At 33.2% G+C, this 26050-nt stretch overlaps 2 protein-coding genes across 7 annotated transcripts in view; one reads left to right on the top strand and one right to left on the bottom strand.

Moving 5' to 3' along the window:
• Positions 1-5228: 5228 nt before the first annotated feature.
• LOC143067065 (S-formylglutathione hydrolase-like) lies at positions 5229-26006 on the bottom strand. Of its 4 annotated transcripts, none has more exons than XM_076240079.1 (10): positions 25869-26006; positions 21499-21580; positions 19983-20071; positions 19535-19633; positions 18840-18964; positions 10273-10337; positions 7923-8076; positions 7174-7239; positions 6722-6823; positions 5229-5911 (listed from the first exon to the last, which is right to left on the bottom strand). In XM_076240079.1, exons 2-10 carry the CDS (start codon positions 21564-21566, stop codon positions 5834-5836), a joined length of 846 nt encoding a protein of 281 aa, XP_076096194.1. In that variant the 5' UTR covers positions 21567-21580; positions 25869-26006; the 3' UTR covers positions 5229-5833. The 4 variants fall into 4 exon arrangements, with proteins under 4 accessions (XP_076096194.1, XP_076096191.1, XP_076096192.1 ...); XM_076240076.1 differs by lacking the exon at positions 25869-26006 and adding an exon at positions 24227-24278; XM_076240077.1 differs by lacking the exon at positions 25869-26006 and adding an exon at positions 24227-24278 and having other exon boundaries at positions 5846-5991.
• Positions 25926-26050, top strand: part of LOC143067064 (uncharacterized) — a 49874-nt gene continuing 49749 nt past the window's right edge. For 2 of the 3 annotated variants that reach the window (XM_076240070.1, XM_076240075.1), the window contains exon 1: positions 25926-26012. The gene's annotated coding sequence lies outside the window, so the exon portion shown is untranslated. The remainder of the gene's footprint in view (positions 26013-26050) is intronic. The other variant, XM_076240073.1, reaches the window with a different exon arrangement.

Here is a 26050-nt window from a genome sequence, read left to right as displayed (position 1 = left end):
TGGGCAAATAACCATTTTTTGATATGGGACGAGCTCTAACTTCCCACGGCCCCAGCTTGTCTGACTAAACAGCCGTTGGACGTCAGAGTAATCTCGGACTCAAATTACCTTATAAGTTAGCTGTATTTGACAAAAGGGTCATCAGTGCCCTTGAACCTCGTGTTTTATTTTGCCTTATAAATTTGTTTAATTCGAGCGTCACTTTTGAAGACAAAATGTGCAGTTTGAAGTTTTGAATTTATTCTGGTATCTATGATGTGTTTATTCATTCCATTGTATAATCTTCTCAAGGTCATACAAATTTTGTGTTAGATATTGTAATCCCGCCACAAGAAAAAAAAATTGGACGTCAGTCAATGTACTTTGTAAGTGATATGGTCTTTAAAATTTGAAACCCAATGGTGATTGAATATCCATTGTACTAGACATGTGAAAAATAATTTTAAAAAATATCACACAAGAGAAGATTGGTTGTCGTACCCTAGTGTAACTATTCTTTTTTGGGACGGTGGTGTTCTTGTTAAATCTTCTTAAGCTTTGTAAAACTCCTATGTTCTTCGCGTTGTCGCTTAGTGTCTGTATCAATATCGTCAATGTCAATGAATGCAGTATATCTGTACCTGGTAAATTATAAAGAATGGGAATTCCTTACCACAATTTCTTCCAAACTTTTAAAATTATTTTATAGATTAATGCAGTAGTAGTTTACCGATGTCTAAATATCACCAATCGATACAAACGTTTAGTGGGTTATATATACTGCTTGTACTACCAACTACAAAAAAAATTTTATCAGCATCTCTGTTGATATATATTATCAACTACAAAAACTTATTTTTTTTGTGTCTTTGTCAAAGGAGAAGGTCTAGTAAGACACCTTTTTGGCCCCAAAATAAAGAAGTTTTGCAAAATTGTTAAAATGTAAAACGTTTAGCTATTTATTGGATAGAAGAATGCTTCTGCTAAACTGCTACCTTTGCATAGGTACTATTTCTGTACTAATAATCTGAAGTACTGGAAATTTACTTTTAATATTTAGTACTAATTCTTTACTTTAAAACTATTGTAATATTTAGGTACCTGTATTTTACGGTACTTCATTTGTACTAAACATTTTGGTACAGAAATAATACTCACAGTAATCGCAATATTTAATGTTTAAAAGTCATAACCTTATGAACAAACTGCTGAAAATGTAACGGTGTAACCAAAAATCTGCAGTACTTTAATGTCAAGGACAATTCAAGTACTGATAAATACAGTTACTTTAATATTACAATAATTTTAAAGTAAAAAAATAGTACTGAATATTAAAAGTAGATTTCCAGTACTACAGTTTTTTTGGTACATAAATAGTACCTTTGCAAAAGCAGCTGTGTGCATAAATATGGGCTGTTTTTGACCATACAATGCACATATATCGGGTACTAGCATCATTAAGTCATGCTAAATTACTGAAATCTTCACAATTTTTGCATTTTAGTTAAATTCTAGACAGTTTCTGTCTTAAATGGTAGTGGTCGCAGTTGTGTTCATTCTTAATAGTTAAATGTAAGTTGTATTTGATGATAATACATGACATATATAAATGTTGAGAGTGAACACAGATGCGGCCACTTTCATTTTGACAAAAACCAGTCTGAAAAGCTACATATTATGGCATATTTGATAGATTTTTAATAGCTTGAATTTGAGCGTCTTAAATGATTTAAAAATGACTAAATCAGTTCAAATCTTTCACATAATTTAATTGAATCGACTGAATTAGACATATAAGTGTTTAATAAGTGTCCAACATCTTTCATCAGATGAATCTGGAATTTGAGGCCAAAATCGGCCCTTACCTTACCTACTCCTATACTATCAACTAAATTTAATCCTGGTATCTATGATGAGTTTATCTACAACTCCTGTTTTTTGTATATTTTTTGTTCAAATTTTTATGTATGTTTGTTTTAAAGTTTTATTGTGATATATGTATGTTTACACAATCTTGGCAACTGGATCCTAAATATGTCACAAATTACCTGAATTATAACGGAATTATAATCAACTGTACCAGTTCAGGATTATAAAAAGTTGTTTTCACTCGTTCCGTCGATTGGTAACTTTTGATTTTTCAGTTTTTACGGAGTTCTTTTTCAGTTTACCTGTTTTTTGTTACACTTTTTTTAGTTTGTATGTTGGCTATACCTGTCAAAATATTATAACAAACGAAATCACATTTCCTTATTTTTAAGGTTATCAATTTTACGCAGAAACTACTCCAACAAAGTTATAAGGAGAAAGATTAAAAATGACACCCGTACATTTTGTGGACACCATCACGAATTGGTTGATCTATGCAATGTGTCTTTGTGTACACTAACTACTGACATTTTACCACGTATTAGATAGTGATTTAACATCTTTGTCGTATATCTGCTAGGTACCGAACGTGAATTAACCCCGGATATGACTGGTATACCGAGTGTGAATTTGCATTGCTATACTTGTCTCGGTATTTTATACATCCAACATTTGGATATTGAATTTTAATTGTTTTGTTATGGTTTCGGTTGAATAATGTGTTGTCTTATCGTTTGAAGTCCAAATAATTTTAAACTTGCCTTTTAATACCATCATTATCATATTCCCGAATATGACTAGTATCTACCTAGTTTGAATTTGCATTACTATGTGTGTCTCGGTTATTTATACATCCAACATTAATGTATTCAATTTTGATTGATTGTTGTTTGCTTTACTCCGCATTAGCACAAAAAGGCTATATCGCGGCGATATTCAATTTTGATGTTTCCCTTATAGTTTCGGTTGGAAAATCTGTTATCATGATTGTCTTATCGTTTGTAGTCCAAATAATTATAACATCATTGTCTTGAAATGACTTTAGACGAATATTGTGAAAATAATTGTATAAAGTTCGAGATATCATGTTAGTTTTAAAAGTAAGCGGGTCCTTGTTTTTTTATATCCTGTGGTGTGTCATTGATGGAATATGTTCGTTGTTGTTCTGCAGTTTGCAGGTTATGTCGACTATTATATTATTTGTTTGTGTGTTTCTCTGAGATGAATATTCTTGCGTGTGTTTGTACTGTATTTTTGTTACTAGTGTTGTCATTTCCGCGATATTTTTTAACATTGTCATAAAGATGGAGGTTTAGCTAGCCATTTAACAAGGTTCAAACCCACCATTTTAAGAACAAAAATTTAAATGTCCTGTACCAAGTCATTTGATATCAAATAGTTCGTTTCTATGTTTGTTTGAGTTTGTTTTTTGTTGCACTTCAGTGTTCCTGTTGTTCCTTTGTTTTCCAATTATTGTTGACGTGTTTCCCTCGGTTTAAGAATGGAACCCTGATTTATTTTCTCTCAATTAATTTATAACTTTTTAATACCAATATACTACTGTTGCCTTAATTTACAATGTAGTTAGCACTTTAAATATTTCTTCATCGCTTCTACAAACTCATCAAAGGTACCCTGGTATTAAGTTTGTGAAAAAATCGCATCATTATAAATATAACGGAATTTGATGAGACTGTCATCAAAGTGAGAGGTTTAGCACCATAAATTAACTCATCATAGATACCAGGACTAACTTTTATATATACGCCAGACGCGCGTTTCGTGTACAAAAGACTCATCAGTGACGCTCGAATCCAAACCAGGTTTAATCCACCATTTTCTACATTTGAAAATGCCTGTACCAAGTCAGGAATATGACAGTTCTTGTCCATTCGTTTTTTATGTGTTTTGTCATTTGATTTTGCCATGTGATTGTGGACTTTCCGATTAGATTTTCCTCTGAGTTCAGTATTTTTGTGATTTTACTTTTTTTGTACCATATACATTTAACTTGAGACGCATCGATGTCACTTGAATAAAACAAATCTGAAGGCATCTGGGTGAACTTAACCTTCGAAATCACAAAATCATAAAAAAAAAAAAAAGATGTGCCGACTCTGCAGAATTAAACAAAAAAGAATGTGTCCCAAGTACACGGTTGCCCAAACCGCACTATCATTTTCTGTCCAGTGAAAATGGGGGAAAAATCTCTAATTTGGCTTTAAAATTAGAAAGATCATATCATAGGGAACATGTTAACTAAGTTTGAAGTTGATTGGACTTCAACTTCATCAAAAACTACCTCGACCAAAAACTTCAACCTGAAGTGGGACAGACAGACGAATGAACGCAGACCAGAAAACATAATGCCCATAAATGTGGCACAAAAATATTTTTAATGTGTATGGAGTAATGTTTGATGAAGAGGCAGTGTATGTTTTGACAAGTGAAAGATAGGGACCATTATAGTTGATGTTTCAGTAGTTAATGGCCTGACAAAGAGAAATTATGGTCACCATCATGTTTGATATAAAAGTATTGTGTGGTTAGACTAGATGAATTATAATGGCAATCATGTTTGATGTACAAGCATTGAATGGTTTGACAAGTTGAATTTTAGGGACCATCGTGTTTGATGTTCCAGCATTGAATGGTTCGACTAGTTGAATTATAAGGATAATCATGTTTGATGTACAAGCATTGTATGGTTTGACTAGTTGAATTATAGGACTGTCATGTTTGATGTACAAGCATTGTATGGTTACACTAGATGAATTATAACGGCAATCATATTTGATGTACAAGCATTGAATGGTTTGACTAGTTGAATCTTAGGGACCATCGTGTTTGATTTTCCAGCATTGAATGGTTTGACTAGTTAAATTATAGGGATCCTCATATCTGAAGTACAAGCATTGTATGGTTTGACTAGGTAAATTTTAGGGACCCTCGTGTTTGATGTTTCAGCATTGAATGGTTTGACTAGTTGAATTATAAGGACCATCATGTTAAAGCATTATATGGTTTGACTAGGGGAATTATAGGACTGTCATGTTTTATGTACAAGCATTGTATGGTTAGACTAGATGAATAATAGGGATCCTCATGTTTGATGTACAAGCATTGTATGATTTTGACTAGTCGAATTATAGGTACCCTCGTGTTTGATATACCAGCAATGTAAGGTTTAACTAGTTAATTATAAGGACCATCAAATTTGATGTACCAGACATCTATGGTACATTATATGGCAAGTGAATACTTTGAGCTGATTATTCATATGGCCTTCGGCTGTTGTCTGCTCTTTGGTCGGGTTGTTGTCTCTTTGACACATTCCCCATTTCCGTTCTCAATTTTATTGTTTAAATGAAACTAATACGAATCAAAAGAATTTTTATTATTATCATATAAGTAATTTTATACTGGATTATATATTAGATTATTTTATCAATATGACAAAGGAATCAGTAGCAACTGCAAGCCAGTGCAAAACACATTTGATTATTACTAAAGTTCTATATCAACATAACAGTGAAATTCCTAATGCTGATCACCAACCCCTGAACAAGCCGTAAAATTTCTTCAGTTTAACAACCCAGTTAATACAAGTAAGAATTGCATTCACCTCATGGTAAATGACTATGGGTTCCTGAAGATAAGTAATAGATGCAAGTCATTACTTGTTACTATCTGATATCTGCAATAGGATATGCATGTTACAATCAATAATGTCAACATAGATTACAATTGATTACAGAGCACACATGATTTATCTCCAAACATGGTATTTTCCTATCAATATTTTTGATAAAATCAAAACTACTAAGGACACAAGTCAAAATGAAGCTATTTTACTTTAGTATAAAATGTTTGTTTTCTAGCAGAATTTTCTTAATCATTATAATCGACATAATCATTCATATCATTGTCTGAATCACTGTTTAATCACTACAATCATCTAAGTCAATCACAATCTGTGTGTAGATCACTTCAGGAATTTGGCATGGTGGTTTATGTGATCCTCTATAAACGTGGCCATAAAGTAATAACTGTGGTCATATCCCTGTAAAATAAACATATAAAATATTAATCTTATACAACTTAACCTTCTCATCATTTAAAGTAATAACTGTGGTCATATCCCTTTAATATAAACATATAAAATATTAATCTTATACAACTTAACCTTCTCATCATTTAAAGTAATATCTGTGGTCATATCCCTACAAAATAAACAAATAAAATATCAATATAATACAACTATACATTCTCATCATTTAAACTTCTTTTAACTCTTTCTATATGTGACTTTTTCCAGAGTTAAATGTTTTTTGAGAGAATTTTGATAAAAAAAAAATAAAAATTTAAAAGTGTTGTTTTAAGAAAATACCACCTATTTGATAAGAAATAATTAATAAATGCCTGTATGAGAATAAAAACATTTTGAGGGTATGCCATGCATATTTTTTAGTTCACAACCAACCATAATATAAATTGTTCAAGCGAATCATAGTTCTGACATAATTGTAAGGAAAATTCAACCACCCACAATTAGTTCATTTCAGTGCCTCCCATCCCCTACAACAATCACTTTTGGAACAGCCCTAGAATAATCATAAGGTATCTCTAATCTAATGCATTAAACATGTTAAAGAAACTGAAATTTAAAATTTGTAAAAGGTGTTTCTAAGTTCAGAAATACAGAAATGACACATCTTCCATTTCAAAGTTTTAAACTAGGAGAAAAACTTGTTCACCTATCAAAGCTGAACAGATTGTTAACAGTAGAACATGTAGAAGTTCCCTTGTGAATGAGCTATAGGTCACTAGTCTGTAATTTGATACTACACTTCATAAGATATCACACACTTACCTCCTGCATCCTGAGGGTGACTTGTGTTTTACTCTCTGTACATGCTGCCACAAAGTTATCGGGTAGTAATTGTCCTGGGGCTAAAAAATTGTCTGCTTTACCCTACAACAAAAATAATACAATCTGATAGAAGCTATCTTTGTGCAAAAACAATATCTTCTTAACCCTATAATTAAAATATTAATACAATCTGATCATAGAAATGATCCTGGGACTAAAATGTTTTCTATCTTACCCTGAAATCACACAATGATATAGTAAGTCACATAAGTCATAATTATCTCCCCTTGGGACCTTAAAAAGCTTATCAGCTTTACCTTGCAATCATTATTATACAATGATAAAGCCAAAGCTGTTTGGTTGTCAGAAAACATAGAAATAAGGGCCAAATTTCATGAACTGTTCTGAAAAGATTTTCAAGGGTTAACGTTATAACAGTTGTATAATCTTACCTGATCAATTAATATATCTAATGGTGGGCCATTGTACTTCTTAACTAGACATGTAGCATCATATTCCTGTAAAAAAAAATTATCAAATTTTCTAACAGGTAAATGGTGGTTAAATCTTATATCACATGTAAAACTACACAAAAGAGAGTAAGGTTAGGGGAGGGTTGGGATCCCCCTAACATGTTTAACCCAGCCATATTATGTATGTATGTGCCTGTCCCAAGTCAGGAGCCTGTTATTCAGTGGTTGTCATTTGTTTATGCGTTACATATTTGTTTATGTGTAACATATTTGTTTTTCGGTCATTTTTTTTAGATAAATAAGGCCGTTAGTTTTCTCTTTTAAACTATTTTACATTGTTATTTCCGGGCCTTTTATAGCTGACTATGCGGTATGGGCTTTGCTCATTGTTGAAAGCTGTATGGTGACCTATTGTTGTTAATTTCTGTGTCATTTTGGTCTCTTGTGGACAGTTGTCTCATTGGCAATCATACCACATCTTCTTTTTTATACTTAAGTAAATGGATAATGATCTGCTAAATATTGAGAAGATTTCCCATTTAATGTGTACTATATTGTAATATAAATGTAGAGGTGGCAATCAGTTAAAATCATCACTACACCTACAGATCCGTGAAATTTGAACTATTTACTCTTGACAATGCTACAAAATACAAACTTTTTATTCAATGATTTTTAATAGATCATTACAGCTGCTCTTATATGAATTTTTAACTTTGAACACTGACCTTCCATGCTTCTTTGTCCTCTCCAAGGTAACCAGTGAAGGCCTTGACACCCCATGGACAGTTGATTGGATTACAAATTGGAGCAAAAGCACTAACAGATTTATACTGGCCTGGATTTTTCAGAGCACAAATTAAGGCACCATGTCCACCCATACTGTAATATTCAAGTTAGTCGATAATTATTCTATGTTTAAAGTAAATGTTAGATATAACATTTCTGTGTCGATAGTAAACTAAATTAACTTTTATTCTATTTATGACTATCTTCTTTCCATAAGCATGTTCTAATTCCAATAGAAAATGGATTGCACATGATTGATGTCACAATCGAAATTGAGTTGTTTTTTTTAAACAACTCTGTAGATCAAAATGGACATTTGTGTTGGTGCTGCTTGCTAAGCATGCTAGGAAATTAAATAAAATCATTCTAAAAGTACCTTTACATATATCTTGACATTTTTTATTGTGAAACAGTGATTTTCATTCACATTTTAGTTTAATCTTATCAAAATGGCTGCCTATTGAATGTGTATTATAGGTCTGCTTGGAAGTGCAAAACTTCTAAATTTTCGTATAAGAATACCGTATTAGAATAGAAATAAGTTAATTGTGCCATGCTCTATGTTCATTTTAACATGTGTAGGCATTATATTTGTCAACAATTTATGCCTCAAAAGAGCAAAGCTTGAAATCATTATTTCCTAATTGAATAAAAGGAGATATGTGTTTTTCACTTACACAGGTCTATGATACATTTTAAAATCATGGGCACTTTTCTCAGAAACAAATCATAAACAGTTTAGTACATGCATTTTTGATTTACCTTAAGGGAACATTAAATGTTTTTCAAAAGGCAGCTTTTCAAAGAACAAAGTTGATCTAACCAAACAAATAAATGTTGTAAGATGCAAATTTTAAAGTGTGTTTCTATTGGGGAAGACATGTATATTTTGCAGGGATAAAATGAATGGTTACTTAATAAAACAAAAAGTAAAGCATTAACTTATTATTGCAATTCTAAATATGTGTTTGTCATTTCATTAAAAAATACATAAGATGAAGTAATCTTGAAAACAGTATCTATAATTCAGCTAAATAATACATAAGGCTTAAATTAAAATATTGTTTGTTTGCAGTTTACCGACCAACCCTTGAAACTCCTCCCGACTGTGAAAATTTTATTGCTTTAAATTTGAAGAATTTTTTTTTAATACTTCTATTGACGCGATCCGGAACTTTCGGTCCTTTCCGGAAATGATTTAAAGTCTGGGTCAATTACGTATTTTAAGTTCGTTTTTTCTTAGCATCCCGTCAAGTGTTCATGTGACCATTTAATGATAAAGCACATGGAAATTGTTTACAGGTATCCATAAAGTCACAGAGGAGTACTTTACGCTGTCGTCTCATGTCAATTTTAAGATAAATAACAAACAAAAAAGTTTAATAGTAAACTGTTTATACAGATTCAGGCACATGGAATGATGTGTGATGATATCATTAACAATGATGCAGTGGATATTCATAACCGACACGATAACCATTCTGTCTCTGGGATAAATCTGTTTGTAATTTTAGTAAAACTACAAAATCACAATTTATGACAAAATTTCGAATTTGCTACTTAAATAAGTGATTTATAAATCACTTATTTCAGTAAGTCCCCTGACTGTTTAATGGGGTGCTATGGATTTCACTCCAAACTTTAGATTTCTTTGGTTTTCATTAAAGCCTGGCAAAAAAAAACCTTATCACATATAATTAAATATTGTTAGAAATATGAAAACAGTCGGATGTCTTAATACTTTTTTTTCAAGTTGCCTTTTTTTCAATTGAGGAAGATTCAATGGTTAATTATTTTTTTTATTAAAAATAAACTCTTTAATACCATTTTTGTAATACATTGTCTTATAAATCTTTAATATCTACATTTTTCTGATGAAAATACTTTACTCATGAAAACATTCTAGTCAATTCAAGAAGCATACATGTCTGAATATATTTCTTTAAAACAGTTCTAGTCATAATGACATTCCTTGTTTATAAGTGTTCCAGTATTTAATAATTATACCATATTTTATGTCATAAATTGGATAATGACACTATGTTAAAGTTTTTTATCTGAAAATGCCTGTTCATTTGATGTTGGTTTTCAGCATGGCCAGTGTTCGTTGTTTTAAAATGTTTTTTTTTCTTCACAAGAAACTTGGTTTATGTAACTGCTTGTTTAAACTTTATTTTGGCTGATAAAATAAAATATTTTTCCTACCTACCGCCTCTTCAGTCTGAAGGTACAGTCGGAAACTGTAAACAAACATATTTTTAAGGTTGGCCTAATGATTATCATATTTACCTATGTCCAGAAATTGATTGTTTTCCAACATCAACAGGAAAATTGCTGTTTATTAAAGCTGGTAGCTGAAACAAAAACAAATTAACCAGCTAAATACTTGGAAGCGATGAATGAATTAACTTTTACATCTGTTTTACATCACAGGTATGTAAGCATAGACATTTTTACTAAAATAAGACTTGAATCTTCAACATTAAGTTTTAATGTGTTTTGATTGATGTATGCCAAACAAAAGATATTGTTATTATATATTTATTATTGTTATAAATTACCTGATGTAGTGATTACCTCCTGTGTAATATAAGCATACATCCTATTTATTATTGTTATAAATGACCTGAATGATTACCTTCTGTGTAATGTAAGCATACATCCTCAGGCCTCTACAATAACTTTTTTTCAACTTGTCCAGTAGGACAATTACATACCAAAACTTACTTGTCTGAACGAAATTGTAACTTGTCCAAAAAAAATATTAATATTAACCTTTTTTTGCATTTCAAGTTGATTCAAGGAACAAAATGAATTAAAAAAAAATTGAACAGAATTTGATTTATATCCTTTGAAATACTTTTAAAAGATATGAGCCATGAACAACTGGATTTAGTTGTGTCACAGGACTTAGGTTCTAGTTTTTATCAATGCTAAAGTCTCATCATACTTTGCACATGAGGCACCATCTGATTGGCCTCTAAATGTACACTCATTGGATTTTTATCCTATTTTTTTAAAATAATATTAAAATTGACAACAACACTTCAAATGGTCTGCAATTTTATTATCTAAGGTCTACATGTTTCACCTGCGAGGCAGGCGTCTTCAGGACAATTTATATACAATTTATTCTGCCTGAGGTACTCAAAGTGGTGAAATAAAGTGACGTTATAATTGACAATGGTAGGTATTAGTAACGTAATGGTGGTTATTATTGTACAAATAAAAATAGAATAATTAAAAATAGATTTGAAAACGAAAGTGTTCAAGTTATAAATAGATTGATATTAAAATGTTCTGTATATGGTTAGCATACGGTGGTGTTACTGGTGCAAAGGTCAATTATGCTATCATCTTCAGTTAGGTCTATCACGGATGTCTGGATTTTCTTTAAAGATGTGTCTAAATACTTATAATTGTTCGTTGTGTACTGGTCCCAGCTTTCATAATGATGGTACGTCTGTTGGTGGTAGGATTTCTTTTCTGTTAAATAGCCGTAACTATTGGTACGATATTTATTCCAGTCTATTGGAGTGGTTTGAATTTGAGAATTAATTGTGCTATTTGAATCCGATAGGTATAAATCACTTTCCAAAATTTCTGATGTTTTTTCTTTCTTTTCTGGGTAGGTCACTGATGATTTTCCGGAGATAATCCTAAATTTAGGTTTCTTTGTACTGTCCCATTTTCTTGCCTCAAAAGGTGGCACCCATTTTTGAACTCGGGTGGCCATCTGTTTTGGTGTTCCTGTAATTTCTGTGTAATTTTCTTGGTCTGTTCCATTATGTTTTTCTCGGATATGTTTTTTGATATTATATTTCCTGGTGAATTTCGCTTCGCAGATGTTGCAGTTAAAATTCTGTACGGTTCCTTCATGAAAAGTTCCGTTGTGTCTTTTCAGTGTTCCTACGTTGGCAAAATTCTTGTTGCATTTGGTGCAATTGATTCCTATTGTTCCTTCTCTGTTTTTCCTTGGTGTAACTTTGGTTTTCGCCATTTTAGCGTCTTTTATTCAGTCCCCAGGGTTCTGCTGTTGAAAGTTGTCGTATGGCAGCTTCCTCGGTTCTTAAGCGAATGTTGACGTCTGTTGGTGTCTTGGTAATGCCTGTTATTGTTACGTCGTGCCTACTGTGATTAGGTAACGTGAAATGTATTGATACGGGTTTGAATTTATTTTCCGTGTTAATGTCCTGAAAATGTCCCCTGAATCGTTCTTTTAAAGTGTTTCCAGTTTGTCCTACATATTGTAAGTGGCAAATTCTGCACTCAATCATGTATACTACATTGTTTGTAGTACATGATATGTCGTCAGTTATTTTTATTTCATAGTTGTTAGCATGGCTTTTTGCCGTTTCGGTTTTTTTCATATGTTTGCAAAGGTAGCAATTATGCCCACACGGCTTGCTGCCTTTCTTTCCGTATTTTGGTTTAATGTCGCTCTTGACTAGCATATTTCTTAAATTCACATTTCGATTATATGCTACTGTGTATTTGTATTTGGTGAGGTTCATGGTGTCTGGTAATCTGTTTAAAATATATTTCCGATTGGTTAAGATTTTTGGTATTTTTTCCGTTTTACTATTGTAGGTTGTAACAAATGGAATGATTTGGTTCTGTACTTGGTCATGTTGGTTCTGTTTTTCTTTTAGAAGGTCACTTCTATTTATAGATTGGGCCTTGGATATGGCTAGTTTTATGATATTGTCTGGGTAGTTTTTTTCTAGAAATTTTTCACGCATTCTTTGTGTGTGGATTTCAAAGTCTTCTGTTTTCTTGCAAATTCTTCGTATTCTTAATGCCTGACTGTATGGGATGCTTCGTTTTTGGTGTGGTGGGTGGTTAGAGTTATAATGTAGGTAAGTATTCACATCTGTTGGTTTAGTGTATAGTGTTGTATAAATTGTTCCATCTTTTTCTTTAATCACGGTGGTGTCAAGGAAGTTGATCCGTTCATTATTTTTCTCGCTGGTGAATTTTATTGTTGGGTGAAACTCGTTCAGCCTTTCTATGAAGGAATGAAGATCCTCGCTTGGGTGAGGCCATATAAAGAAAATATCATCAATGAACCTCCACCATACAAGTGGTTTGAGGTCCTGTGTCTTCAAAAATTCTCTCTCTAGTTTGTCCATAAATAGGATTGCGTATTCTGGTGCCATTATGGTTCCCATGCTGGTTCCCATTATTTGTTGGTAGTATTTGTCATTGAATCTAAAGCAGTTTTTAGTAAGTATAAAATGCATGAATCTTAATAATATCCAAGTGGCGGGTTTTTTGGTTTCTCGTTTGTCCAATTGTTCTTTTGCGGCTAGAATCCCTTCTCTGTGTGGTATCGTTGTATATAGAGATGAAACGTCTACTGTAGCTAGGATGCTGTTTGGTGGGATTTGTTTAAGTTCCTCTATTTTCATGAGAAAATCCTTGGTGTCTTTTATGTAGGATGGTACAAGTTTAATGAATGGTTTAAGGTAATGGTCTACTATTTTTGATAATTTCGTGGTTGGCGAATTTACTTGTGAAATTATTGGTCTTCCTGGGTTTCCTGGTTTATGGATTTTTGGTAATAGGTAAAATATAGGGGTCCTATATTGTTTTGAAGAAAGGTATTCTAATATGTCAGTTGGTAGATTGTAGCGAACCAGCTTGATAAATTCTTTAATTTCTTTCACGATTTTATGATTTATATCTTTTGGAAGTGGTTTGTAAAATTTTTTGTCTGAGAGTTGTCGTTCTGCTTCTTGAAGGTAATCTTTTTTGTTTAATATAACAATTGCTCCTCCTTTATCGGCTGGTTTAATTACTAAGTTTGGGTTGTTCCTTAATTCTTCTATTGCTTTTAAATCTGTTATGCCTACGTTCGTGTACTTATTCTTTGTGGTTCCTGTGGTGATTTCTTCTGTTGTAATGCTGAGGAAATTATCTAATTCTCTGTTTTTTCCTGATGGGGGGTTCCATCCGTTAGTGGTTTTAAATGGCCTTGGTTCTTGGTTGGTTAAGGTACTTGGTCCGAAATGGTGTTTAAGGCGGATTCTTCGGTTGAATAACAATGTGTCCCGTAATAATTGTAAGTCGGTGTGGTTCTTGATTGTTGGGCTATAGTTAAGACCTTTATTTAAAATGAGTTTCTGGGTTTCCGTTAAAATTGTATCTGATAGGTTTACGACTGTGTTATCATTTACTGTACTTTTCTTTAGTTTTCTGTATTTATTTCTTTTGATGAATTTTCTGTTTCTTGACATGATTATTCTGTTTTATTGTTTTCCGATTCTTGTGAAGTACTAAAAGTGGTGCTAGAATTAAGGGATATCGTAGTTTACTTTTGCCGTGGTTTGAATTGTTTTTCATTTATTTCTTTTTCTACGGATAATTTTGTGGATTCTATTAATTGGGTAATGTGCTCCATTTCCTCTGTCTCGGTCGACTCCTGTAGTTCTTGTTTTAATTCTTCTATCTGTTCCATAATATTTTTACATCTGTCTTCCCAATAAGTAGCAAGTAATTTTACTAAACTTCTTCCGTGGATTAACTGTGCTTCTTCCCATTTTCTTATAAATTTGGGGGTGGTATCTGGTACTTGTGGTTGGATTGTTGATCGTAGAGTTTTCGGTACTATGTCTCTGCTTAGACATTTATTTAAATACTGATGGTGCTGTTCACTTCTGATTAGTTTAACATTGAGCTTGTGGTACGTTCTGAAGAGTGCTACATTATCTTCTTTCACTCTTTGTCTCTGCTCGTTAGCATTTGGGTTGATGGTGTCTGTTTCTGTTCTTTTTCTTTTATTGGGATTGGAGTCTTGGTCCATTCCGTTTTCTGCTACTTGGTTCGTTGCGTCTTGGAATTCTTCTTGGTTTTCTTCTTGGTTTAAGAAATATGCTAGTCAAGAGCGACATTAAACCAAAATACGGAAAGAAAGGCAGCAAGCCGTGTGGGCATAATTGCTACCTTTGCAAACATATGAAAAAAACCGAAACGGCAAAAAGCCATGCTAACAACTATGAAATAAAAATAACTGACGACATATCATGTACTACAAACAATGTAGTATACATGATTGAGTGCAGAATTTGCCACTTACAATATGTAGGACAAACTGGAAACACTTTAAAAGAACGATTCAGGGGACATTTTCAGGACATTAACACGGAAAATAAATTCAAACCCGTATCAATACATTTCTCGTTACCTAATCACAGTAGGCACGACGTAACAATAACAGGCATTACCAAGACACCAACAGACGTCAACATTCGCTTAAGAACCGAGGAAGCTGCCATACGACAACTTTCAACAGCAGAACCCTGGGGACTGAATAAAAGACGCTAAAATGGCGAAAACCAAAGTTACACCAAGGAAAAACAGAGAAGGAACAATAGGAATCAATTGCACCAAATGCAACAAGAATTTTGCCAACGTAGGAACACTGAAAAGACACAACGGAACTTTTCATGAAGGAACCGTACAGAATTTTAACTGCAACATCTGCGAAGCGAAATTCACCAGGAAATATAATATCAAAAAACATATCCGAGAAAAACATAATGGAACAGACCAAGAAAATTACACAGAAACTACAGGAACACCAAAACAGATGGCCACCCGAGTTCAAAAATGGGTGCCACCTTTTGAGGCAAGAAAATGGGACAGTACAAAGAAACCTAAATTTAGGATTATCTCCGGAAAATCATCAGTGACCTACCCAGAAAAGAAAGAAAAAACATCAGAAATTTTGGAAAGTGATTTATACCTATCGGATTCAAATAGCACAATTAATTCTCAAATTCAAACCACTCCAATAGACTGGAATAAATATCGTACCAATAGTTACGGCTATTTAACAGAAAAGAAATCCTACCACCAACAGACGTACCATCATTATGAAAGCTGGGACCAGTACACAACGAACAATTATAAGTATTTAGACACATCTTTAAAGAAAATCCAGACATCCGAGATAGACCTAACTGAAGATGATAGCATAATTGACCTTTGCACCAGTAACACCACCGTATGCTAACCATATACAGAACATTTTAATATCAATCTATTTATAACTTGAACACTTTCGTTTTCAAATCTATTTTTAATTATTCTATTTTTATTTGTACAATAATAACCACCATTACGTTACTAATACCTACCATTGTCAATTATAACGTCACTTTATTTCACCACTTTGAGTACCTCAGGCAGAATAAATTGTATATAAATTGTCCTGAAGACGCCTGCCTCGCAGGTGAAACATGTAGACCTTAGATAATAAAATTGCAGACCATTTGAAGTGTTGTTGTCAATTTTAATATTATTTAAGGATTGCATTCGTTTGCATGATTTGACAACCCGGCATACCAAGGTATCCACTTCAGGGACTCTACCAAAACGATTCATAAGGCGTTGGTTCACCACACGGAGTTTATTTTTTTTAAAGTTGAAAAAAGTTTATTCAAATGCAATCAATAAAAAGAATATGAGGTATGATTATCAATGAGACAAAAGACCAAATGACACAGAAATTAACAACTATAGGTCACTGCATTGCAAGTATTGTTTATTCTAATGGTAAATAATTTCCTCATTCTTATTAAAAAAATACGGTATGGACATTGGTATTAATTATTATAAAGCAACAAAATAAGGTAGGAAAAGAGGTTCTGATTTGTCTTGGTCCAGAAATGTCTACTGCCTTGCCAAACTGTCTATTAATCATGAAATATGTCTCCTACGGTGCCGAACTGTCTATTAAACTTGGAGCCGAATCATTTCCGAGCTGGTGACGAACTGTCTTTTAAAGTTACCTTATCTAAAAAGCGCATGGTTGAATGGGATCGGTAAGACTGGTTTCCGAGAAAAGTGTGCTTTTTACCTGTTAAAAGTACTTGACAAAGAACCAGTTTTAAATTATCGATTGCAAGTCTGAGGGGTCTTGAGAAATAAAAAGTTTCAATTAGTTTCAGTTTAAAAAAGAAAGATGTCAAACAAATCTTCTATTCTTGTTTTTTTGTTAATAATTATACTTTGTTCATTAAACATTTGTCAAAGTTGGATTAAAATTTATTTTCTGCAGAATGATTCTACTTGTCCCATCGGACAAGCTTGGTATAGCTTTTACTTGTCCGACCTTTTTTACCTCTGGTACCGGACAATCGGACAAGCGTTATTGTCAAGGCTTGATCCTATTTATTATTGTTATAAATGACCTGATGTAGTGATTACCTCCTGTGTAACGTAAGCATACATCCTATTTATTATTGTTATAAATGATCTGATGTAGTGATTACCTCCTGTGTAACGTAAGCATACATCCTATTTATTATTGTTATGAATGATCTGATGTAGTGATTACCTCCTGTGTAACGTAAGCATACATCCTATTTATTATTGTTATAAATGACCTTAATGACCTGATGTAGTGATTACCTCCTGTGTAACGTAAGCATACATCCTATTTATTATTGTTATGAATGATCTGATGTAGTGATTACCTCCTGTGTAACGTAAGCATACATCCTATTTATTATTGTTATAAATGACCTGATGTAGTGATTACCTCCTGTGTAACGTAAGCATACATCCTATTTATTATTGTTATAAATGACCTGATATAGTGATTACCTCCTGTGTAACGTAAGCATACATCCTATTTATTATTGTTATAAATGACCTGATATAGTGATTACCTCCTGTGTAACGTAAGCATACATCCTATTTATTATTGTTATGAATGACCTGATGTAGTGATTACCTCCTGTGTAACGTAAGCATACATCCTATTTATTATTGTTATGAATGATCTGATTTAGTGATTACCTCCTGCGTAACGTAAGCATACATCCTATTTATTATTGTTATAAATGACCTGATGTAGTGATTACCTCCTGTGTAACGTAAGCATACATCCTATTTATTATTGCTATAAATGATCTGATGTAGTGATTACCTCCTGTGTAACGTAAGCATACATCCTATTTATTATTGTTATGAATGATCTGATTTAGTGATTACCTCCTGTGTAACGTAAGCATACATCCTATTTATTATTGTTATAAATGATCTGATTTAGTGATTACCTCCTGTGTAACGTAAGCATACATCCTATTTATTATTGTTATGAATGATCTGATTTAGTGATTACCTCCTGTGTAACGTAAGCATACATCCTATTTATTATTGTTATAAATGATCTGATTTAGTGATTACCTCCTGTGTAACGTAAGCATACATCCTATTTATTATTGTTATGAATGATCTGATGTAGTGATTACCTCCTGTGTAACGTAAGCATACATCCTATTTATTATTGTTATAAATGACCTAAATGACCTGATGTAGTGATTACCTCCTGTGTAACGTAAGCATACATCCTATTTATTATTGTTATAAATGACCTGATATAGTGATTACCTCCTGTGTAACGTAAGCATACATCCTATTTATTATTGTTATAAATGACCTGATGTAGTGATTACCTCCTGTGTAACGTAAGCATACATCCTATTTATTATTGTTATAAATGATCGGATGTAGTGATTACCTCCTGTGTAACGTAAGCATACATCCTATTTATTATTGTTATAAATGATCGGATGTAGTGATTACCTCCTGTGTAACGTAAGCATACATCCTATTTATTATTGTTATAAATGACCTGATTTAGTGATTACCTCCTGTGTAACGTAAGCATACATCCTATTTATTATTGTTATGAATGATCTGATGTAGTGATTACCTCCTGTGTAACGTAAGCATACATCCTATTTATTATTGTTATAAATGATCTGATGTAGTGATTACCTCCTGTGTAACGTAAGCATACATCCTATTTATTATTGTTATAAATGATCTGATTTAGTGATTACCTCCTGTGTAACGTAAGCATACATCCTATAGTTTGTTTTCCATGGATCCTGTGTGGCGTTGACATAGAATCCAGCCCCTGATCCAAAGTCATAACTGTCATCTTCACCTGCTATATTACAGCCACCTTGAAGCAAACCATAGATCAATATAAGGAAACTGGTTATAAATTATACAAAAGACTTATAAGTTTATCTCAGTAACCTGCTGATATAATAGATGGTTGGTATGCTGAGCCATTTACAGAACTATGTCTACCCATACATTACATAAAAATTTTGCACTTTGGTCTTTTTATCAGAAACTGATTTTGATGTTTGCTTGAAGCAAAAAGAAAGAAAAAGTTGTGCATCCAGTTCAATCCAACCAAACATTTTCCCCCTATCACATGTGGGTAAATTAAATTAATTTGGTGGGGTTTTTTTTGTAGGTTTTGAATTTCTGACATTTTATGCCTAAAATTTTGCTAGAACTAGACGACATAATGACAAATCTACATGTTTATTGATGTAGGAGGTAAACTGTGACAACCATAAATATGTAATCTGTGTGGGAGGTAAACTGTGACAGCCATAAATATGTAATCTGTGTGTCTGATCTAGATCATAATGGAATAAACAATTTAAGTAAAGTTGATGTATGGGTCACATTTGTAAGTGTGCATTTCTGTTATGTAACAATAATGTTTTTAACTTACGTGGGCTGGTGTCTGGTGCTACAACTATTATACCATGCTTGGCAGCATACTTCTGGGCACCAGCTTTTGTTACAAAGTTTTGGTCAGTACATGTTAATCCTAAAAAAACATCATGAAAATTTTTTAAAAATCTGCTTGGTCTTTTTCTAATTCCTGTAGTATTTGATTTTTTTTTTTAAACTTTATTGACCAATTGACATTTTGTTTACAAAATTATACTGCAATGCAATCTATTTTATTATTTTTTAAATGGGATTAATTCCTGAATACATGAAAATCAAACAATCTTTTGTTTTTTGAGTAAATAAGAAATGTGTCCAAGTACATGTATAAGTTAGAGGCTGAATGCAACAGCAAATATGATAAAAAAAAAAAAAAAAAGTAAAAATATGAACAAATACACAAAACGCTCCATAGAAAATTAAAGATTTAGTGACTAGATATTTACCTGATAACCAATACAGTACAGGACATTTCTTTGAGTCAGCTTGAGGTGGTAAATATATCCCAAACTTCATGGTACATTTACATTCTGTACTAAAGACATTCAAGAAATAAAAATAAATATTAATAAAATGAAAAATTACCAATGACTTGACTATGAATATCTGTATTTATTGCTATTTTACTAAATTTTCCATTGGTCTTACTGACTGATCATTTCCTTTCTCAGCAGAGTCGAGTGATATGAAAAATTATCGCTAGAAACTGAGGGAGCATGTGCTTTGTCAATGAAATTAACAACGTCTTTATAGGTCATCTGAACTTGATTGCTTTTCTCACTTTCGCTGTACCATCTCAAGCGAGAAAAACAATCTCGTTGAGATGACCAACAATAATCTATAAATACATTAACCTTTGATACAACTTTTATAAATATCTGGTAAATATTAAATACTAGAGAAGGCTTACAATACAATAGTCTAAAGAATTTAGGACATAAAGGACATAAAAGTAACTGATTAGTACACAACACATTGTTCATATACCCCTCCCCCCTCCCCCTTAAATTTCTTTATAATAAATATTTCTAAGTGACTTAACTCTTAAAAATAGTTGAGTGAAAGGAAAATAACTTATTAAAGTTAGTTTTTTTTAAGAAGATTGAGGGGAGATTATTCAAACATTATACATGTTAGAAGCAACATATTTACTTATATATATAAATATATTATTACATGCTTCTTCAATCAAATAAAAATAACTTGTACAAATTGTACCCCTAACTGACAAAGTTTTCCCAAAAAATATTAGAAGAAATTGCACCAAATATACATGTAATATGCAAATCTACATACTCTGATACTAGGCACAACAACTGTGCAAAATTTCATTGGCCTCCTACCTATACTTTTGGAGTTTTTGCATTACAAAAATTGTGGTCACAAAGGAAGAACTGACAGACAAACACTGACAAAAATGACAAAGTGAAAACTATAGAGCTCCCTTGATGCAGGGCCCCAATTACATTTTAATTTTAACAACAAAAGTTACAATTAAAATCTATACAAAACTGAGGTTATCTCCCTTTGCTCAGACTCCAGCAATATTTTGAATGCATACACATTTTAGTCCCAAGTCAGGAGCCTGTAGTTAATTTGTTGGTTCATGTCTGTCATATTTGTTTTTTTCGTTAATTGTTTAATTATAAATTAGGCCACTAGTTTTCTCAATTGAATTGTTTCATATTTTTCAGGTTTGGGCCTTTAAAAGATGACCTTATTGTATGGGGTTTTCTAATTGTTGAAGGCTGTAAAGTTGTCTATAATTGCTTACATCCACTACATTTGAAATTTTTTGGATAGTTGTCTCATTAGCATTTACATGTGTATACCACATCATGATCCATGACATCTCCTTATTCTTATATTAAGACTAATATTGCCAGCTATTCGAGTAACAACAAAAAATAATTTATAGTTCCTATTGATACTGTATCAGCAAAGAAAGAAATACATAATCACCTCTCATGACTGAAGACTTTCTGCAAGCCATCAAACATTTTATTGCTAGATACCTCTGTCACAGCCATTTTGATCTTTAAATCTAAAAGAAAGAAGAAAGAAAAACATCAACGATTAAGTACCATAAAAAACTAGAGGCTCTCAAGAGCCTGTATCGCTCACCTGACTCTACTTAGGTTTTTATAAAAAAAAGATAAAATTTGGCTACAAAGTAACAACACTTGGTCAGCACCAGATAAGAAACATTCATGCTATGTTTGATTTCATTCCATTCAGTGGTTCTGTAAAAGAAGACATTTGTATACATGTATTTCCCATAGGGTCCTATGTCAGGGTTCTCGCTAAGGATTTTTGAAGGCGAGTCCAGGGACTCATCATTTTTAGGTATGTTGAGTCAAACAGCAAGAAGAAAATATTTTATTGCAATATAAAGTAATTTTTTAGTCTCCATTTCCTAACAGAGCAATGAAATCAAATCAAATTCAGATCACTTTTAAACTTTTGCTATACAATGATATTTGTGTTTAACTGTGTTCAGTTTATACAAAATATTTCAATCTTGATGCATCTGTGGACTCACCAGTTTTGAAAATGGTGAGTCCAGACAGATTTTGATGAGTCCAGGAATCATGGACTCACCTTAGTGAGAACCCTGCTATGTTAAACTATTCCTCTGCTGGCGGCCATCTTGGATGATGGTTAGGCTACAAAGTAACAACACTTGGTCAGCACCTCATAAGGAATATTCATGCCATGTTTGGTTGGATTCTATTTGGTGGTTCTCTAGAAGAAGTCATTTGTATGCATTTCCCAAAGGGTCCTATATTAAACTAAGTCCCCCGCTGACGTCCATCTCGGATGATGGATAGGCTACAAAGTAAAAACACTTAGTCAGCACCTCATAAGGAATATTCATGCTATGTTTCGTTTCATTCCAATCATTGGTTCTCTAAAAGAAGTCATAAATTTGTATGCATTTCCCATAGGGTCCTATGTTAAACTAAGTCCCCTACTGGCGGCCATCTTGGATGATGGATCAGGTACAAAGTAACAACGCTTGGTCAGCACCTCATGAGAAATATTAATGCCATGTTTGGTTTCATTCTATTCAGTGGTTCTCTAAAAGAAGTCATTTGTATGCATTTCTCATAGGGTCCTATGTTAAACTAAGTCCCTCGCTGGCGGCCATCTTGGATGATGGATCGGCTACAAAGTAAAAACACATGGTCAGCACCTCATAAGGAACATTCATGCCATGTTTGGTTTCATTCCATTCAGTGGTTCTCTAAAAGAAGTCATTTGTATGCATTTCCCATAGGTTCCTATGTTAAACTAAGTCCCCTGCTGGCAGCCATCTCGGATGATGGAATGGCTACAAAGTAACAAAACTTGGACAGCACCTCATAAGGAATATTCATGCCATGTTTGGTTTCATTCCATTTATTGGTTCTCTAAATGAAGTCATATGTATGCATTTCCCATAGGGTCCTATGTTAAACTAAGTCCCCCGCTGGCGGCCATTTATGATGATCGATCGGCTACAAAGTAACAACACATGGTCAGCACCTCATAAGGAACATTCATGCCAAGTTTGATTTCATTCCATTCAGTGGTTCTCTAAAAGAAGTCATTTGTATGCATTTCCCATAGGGTCCTATGTTCAACTAAGTCCCCCGCTGGCGGCCATCTTGGATGATGGATCGGCTACAAAGTAACAACACATGGTCAGCACCTCATAAGGAACATTCATGCCATGTTTGATTACATTCCACTCAGTGGTTCTCTAAAAGAAGTCATTTGTATGCATTTCCCATAGGGTCCTATGTTCAACTAAGTCCCTCGCTGGCGGCCATCTTGGATGATGGATCGGCTACAAAGTGTGCTATAAACAGTTTCGTATAAAAAACTAGGGGTTATTCCCCAACTAAAAATAGACATGGAGGGAAGTCCCTTTTTATCAACATAATTGGTGAAAAAATATCATGTTTTTTGTAATTGGTTGGAAAGATATGTTAATTAACTTCAATTAAAGCAGGTTGAATGATTAAACTAATTTTAAAAATTAGATTAAAAATACATGTTTTGAGGGGAGACAACACTGTAAACAGTCTGTTTTTTTGGCAGTGAAAATTGAAAACTTATTTGCAGCCACTGTAGCTCTTTTCGGAGCAGGCGAACGTACCCTGAAGCATGAATTTTTTGGAAGACCAGGTAAAAATCTATGAAATTCATACAATTTTGATTATGAAAAATGTGCAGGTATCATGTCTTCAGGGGTGTGCACATGACCTGATTTCAGGTTTTTTAAGCTTAAATTAGGCAATGTTTTTCCCAGTTTCTCTGGATGAAACTTTTTTTTATACCATTAAAAGTACACTTTTTTTTATTCCATTATAAACTAGAGATCATTCTGATTCCAGTGATATCAAGTTTTATACAAGTATCTTTATTAATCAGTCCACTACTAAGGGTCACTTATACATGGTCCCTCAAAATATGACGTCATAGAAAAAAACTGTTGATTGCACCCAAAGTAACAACACTTTGTCAGCACCTCATAAGGAACATTCATGCCATGTTTGGTTTCATTCCATTCAGTGGTTCTCTAGAAGAAGTTCAAAATGTAAAATGTTAACGACGACGACGGACGCCAAGTGATGAGAAAAGCTCACTTGGCCCTTCAGCTTTTTCATTGATATTTACTCTTTTTACTCTTTGTTTTACTTACATTTAGTGGTAAAAGATCGGAAACAATATTTTATCATCGTTTATTTATCTTCAGAGTTCTTATTTTATCATATTGCATTCGACGGCACGCTTGATACTGCAACATAATGTAAAAAAAAACTTTATATCTAAAAGTAATGCATGTGTAATGTATTTTATGCAATTATGTACCCAATCTTCTCCTTACAATACAGTATTTAAAGTTCCCTAATTCTGGGACTATAATACTTGAATTCAATATATATTTATATCAATCAAAATACATATTTTGCACAGGCACTTGTCTCACAAAACCCCACTAAAACTTGTTATTCCATGAATCTAAATTGATTTATTTACACAATGGAGTATATATTTGTTTAGGGGCCAGCTGAAGGACGCCTCCGGGAGCGGGAATTTCTCGCTACATTGAAGACCTGTTGGTGACCCTCTGCTGTTGTTTTTTATTTGGTCCGGTTGTTGTCTCTTTGACACATTCCCCATTTCCATTCTCAATTTTATAATAAGCCTATCTATGTTGTTGGAATCCTTCGTAGCAGGCCTACCCAAGTATATCAATCGTAATTATTAAATAAAAAAGTCTAGGCCATAAAAAAGAATAGGTTTGTTTGCCCAAACACTACCTACCCAGAAAAAAGCTGCCTACTCAAATTCTTATATTGTCCTGATTTGAAGAAGTTTTTTTCTAATCAGATAGGCATGATAGGCATGAAGACTAATAAACACCTGATACTTCAATTTCTCTTTAAAAAAAAAAATAAAAGAAAATGCCTACCTACCTACCCACTGTCTCAACCTTTGGGTAGGGTTTGGGCAAACCAAAATATTATTAATTGTGGCCTTACCTACTGACCATGAACACCAGAGAACCTTATGTAATATTAAGATATATAGGGGGAAAAAACAGAAAAGGATGCCCCATTTAAGGTGGGTCTCATTGGGGTCTAAGTGTGACGCGAGATTGCCGATTTTTTGTAAGCATGACATGTGAAAGTCAAATTATTGTGCCGTGAAAACGGGAAATGACGTCTAGGGGACACGGGAAATAGCAAAAAATTGAGAATTGCTTACATACATAGTGTAAGCTGGAAACAATTAATTTTACAATGACTTAAGGCTTATAATATAAGTATGAAGAAGCCAAAAAAAACCAACACCAAAATGTATTTGAAGCCCCCCTTGAAGGTTTTTTAGAACTATGACAGCCATCTTGCTAGCTGCGGAACTGTAGCTCTTAGGTCCTTATGCTATTTTTTAACTATTTGCGGACCATAGACCGCAGCTACCATCTTGCATGCAAAACCCCCACGAGCATTTTGAAAAGTTGTATGTAAGCGGAATCCGGGATCAGAACCCTCCCCCAATGAGACCCCCTTTGAGAGATCCCCAATTTAAAAAAAAATGACTGTCAGAATATATATATCTTTTTCGTACGGGTATGGATAGAAAATCCCACATAGACAGGAACAAGTCAAGCGACAAGTGCCGGTGATTTATCCTATGACGTCTAGAAAAACTATTTTGATGTGATGTGACGCCTGAGGCATTAAAACCTGATAATTAAAACCTAAACAATGAAATGCATTGATGCCCTGCACTTTTTACTATTTCATTGCTATTATAATTTGTGGAAAAAAACTAGCCTGGACTGTGGACAACACTGCCTTGTATGAAAATCTGCCGGTGTTGTAATCACGTGGATTATGTTGAAATCGAGGCTACTTTCATTTTCGTTTTGAAACAGCGGATCCAGACATCTAATATCATAAAACTGAGGACACATTGATGTATATAGATATTGCTATGTAAACCCTTGCAATTTAAA

The sequence above is a fragment of the Mytilus galloprovincialis genome, chromosome 3, assembly GCF_965363235.1.
Source record: "Mytilus galloprovincialis chromosome 3, xbMytGall1.hap1.1, whole genome shotgun sequence".
NCBI classification, from domain to species: domain Eukaryota; kingdom Metazoa; phylum Mollusca; class Bivalvia; order Mytilida; family Mytilidae; genus Mytilus; species Mytilus galloprovincialis.
This window is presented reverse-complemented; position numbering and strand designations above follow the sequence as displayed.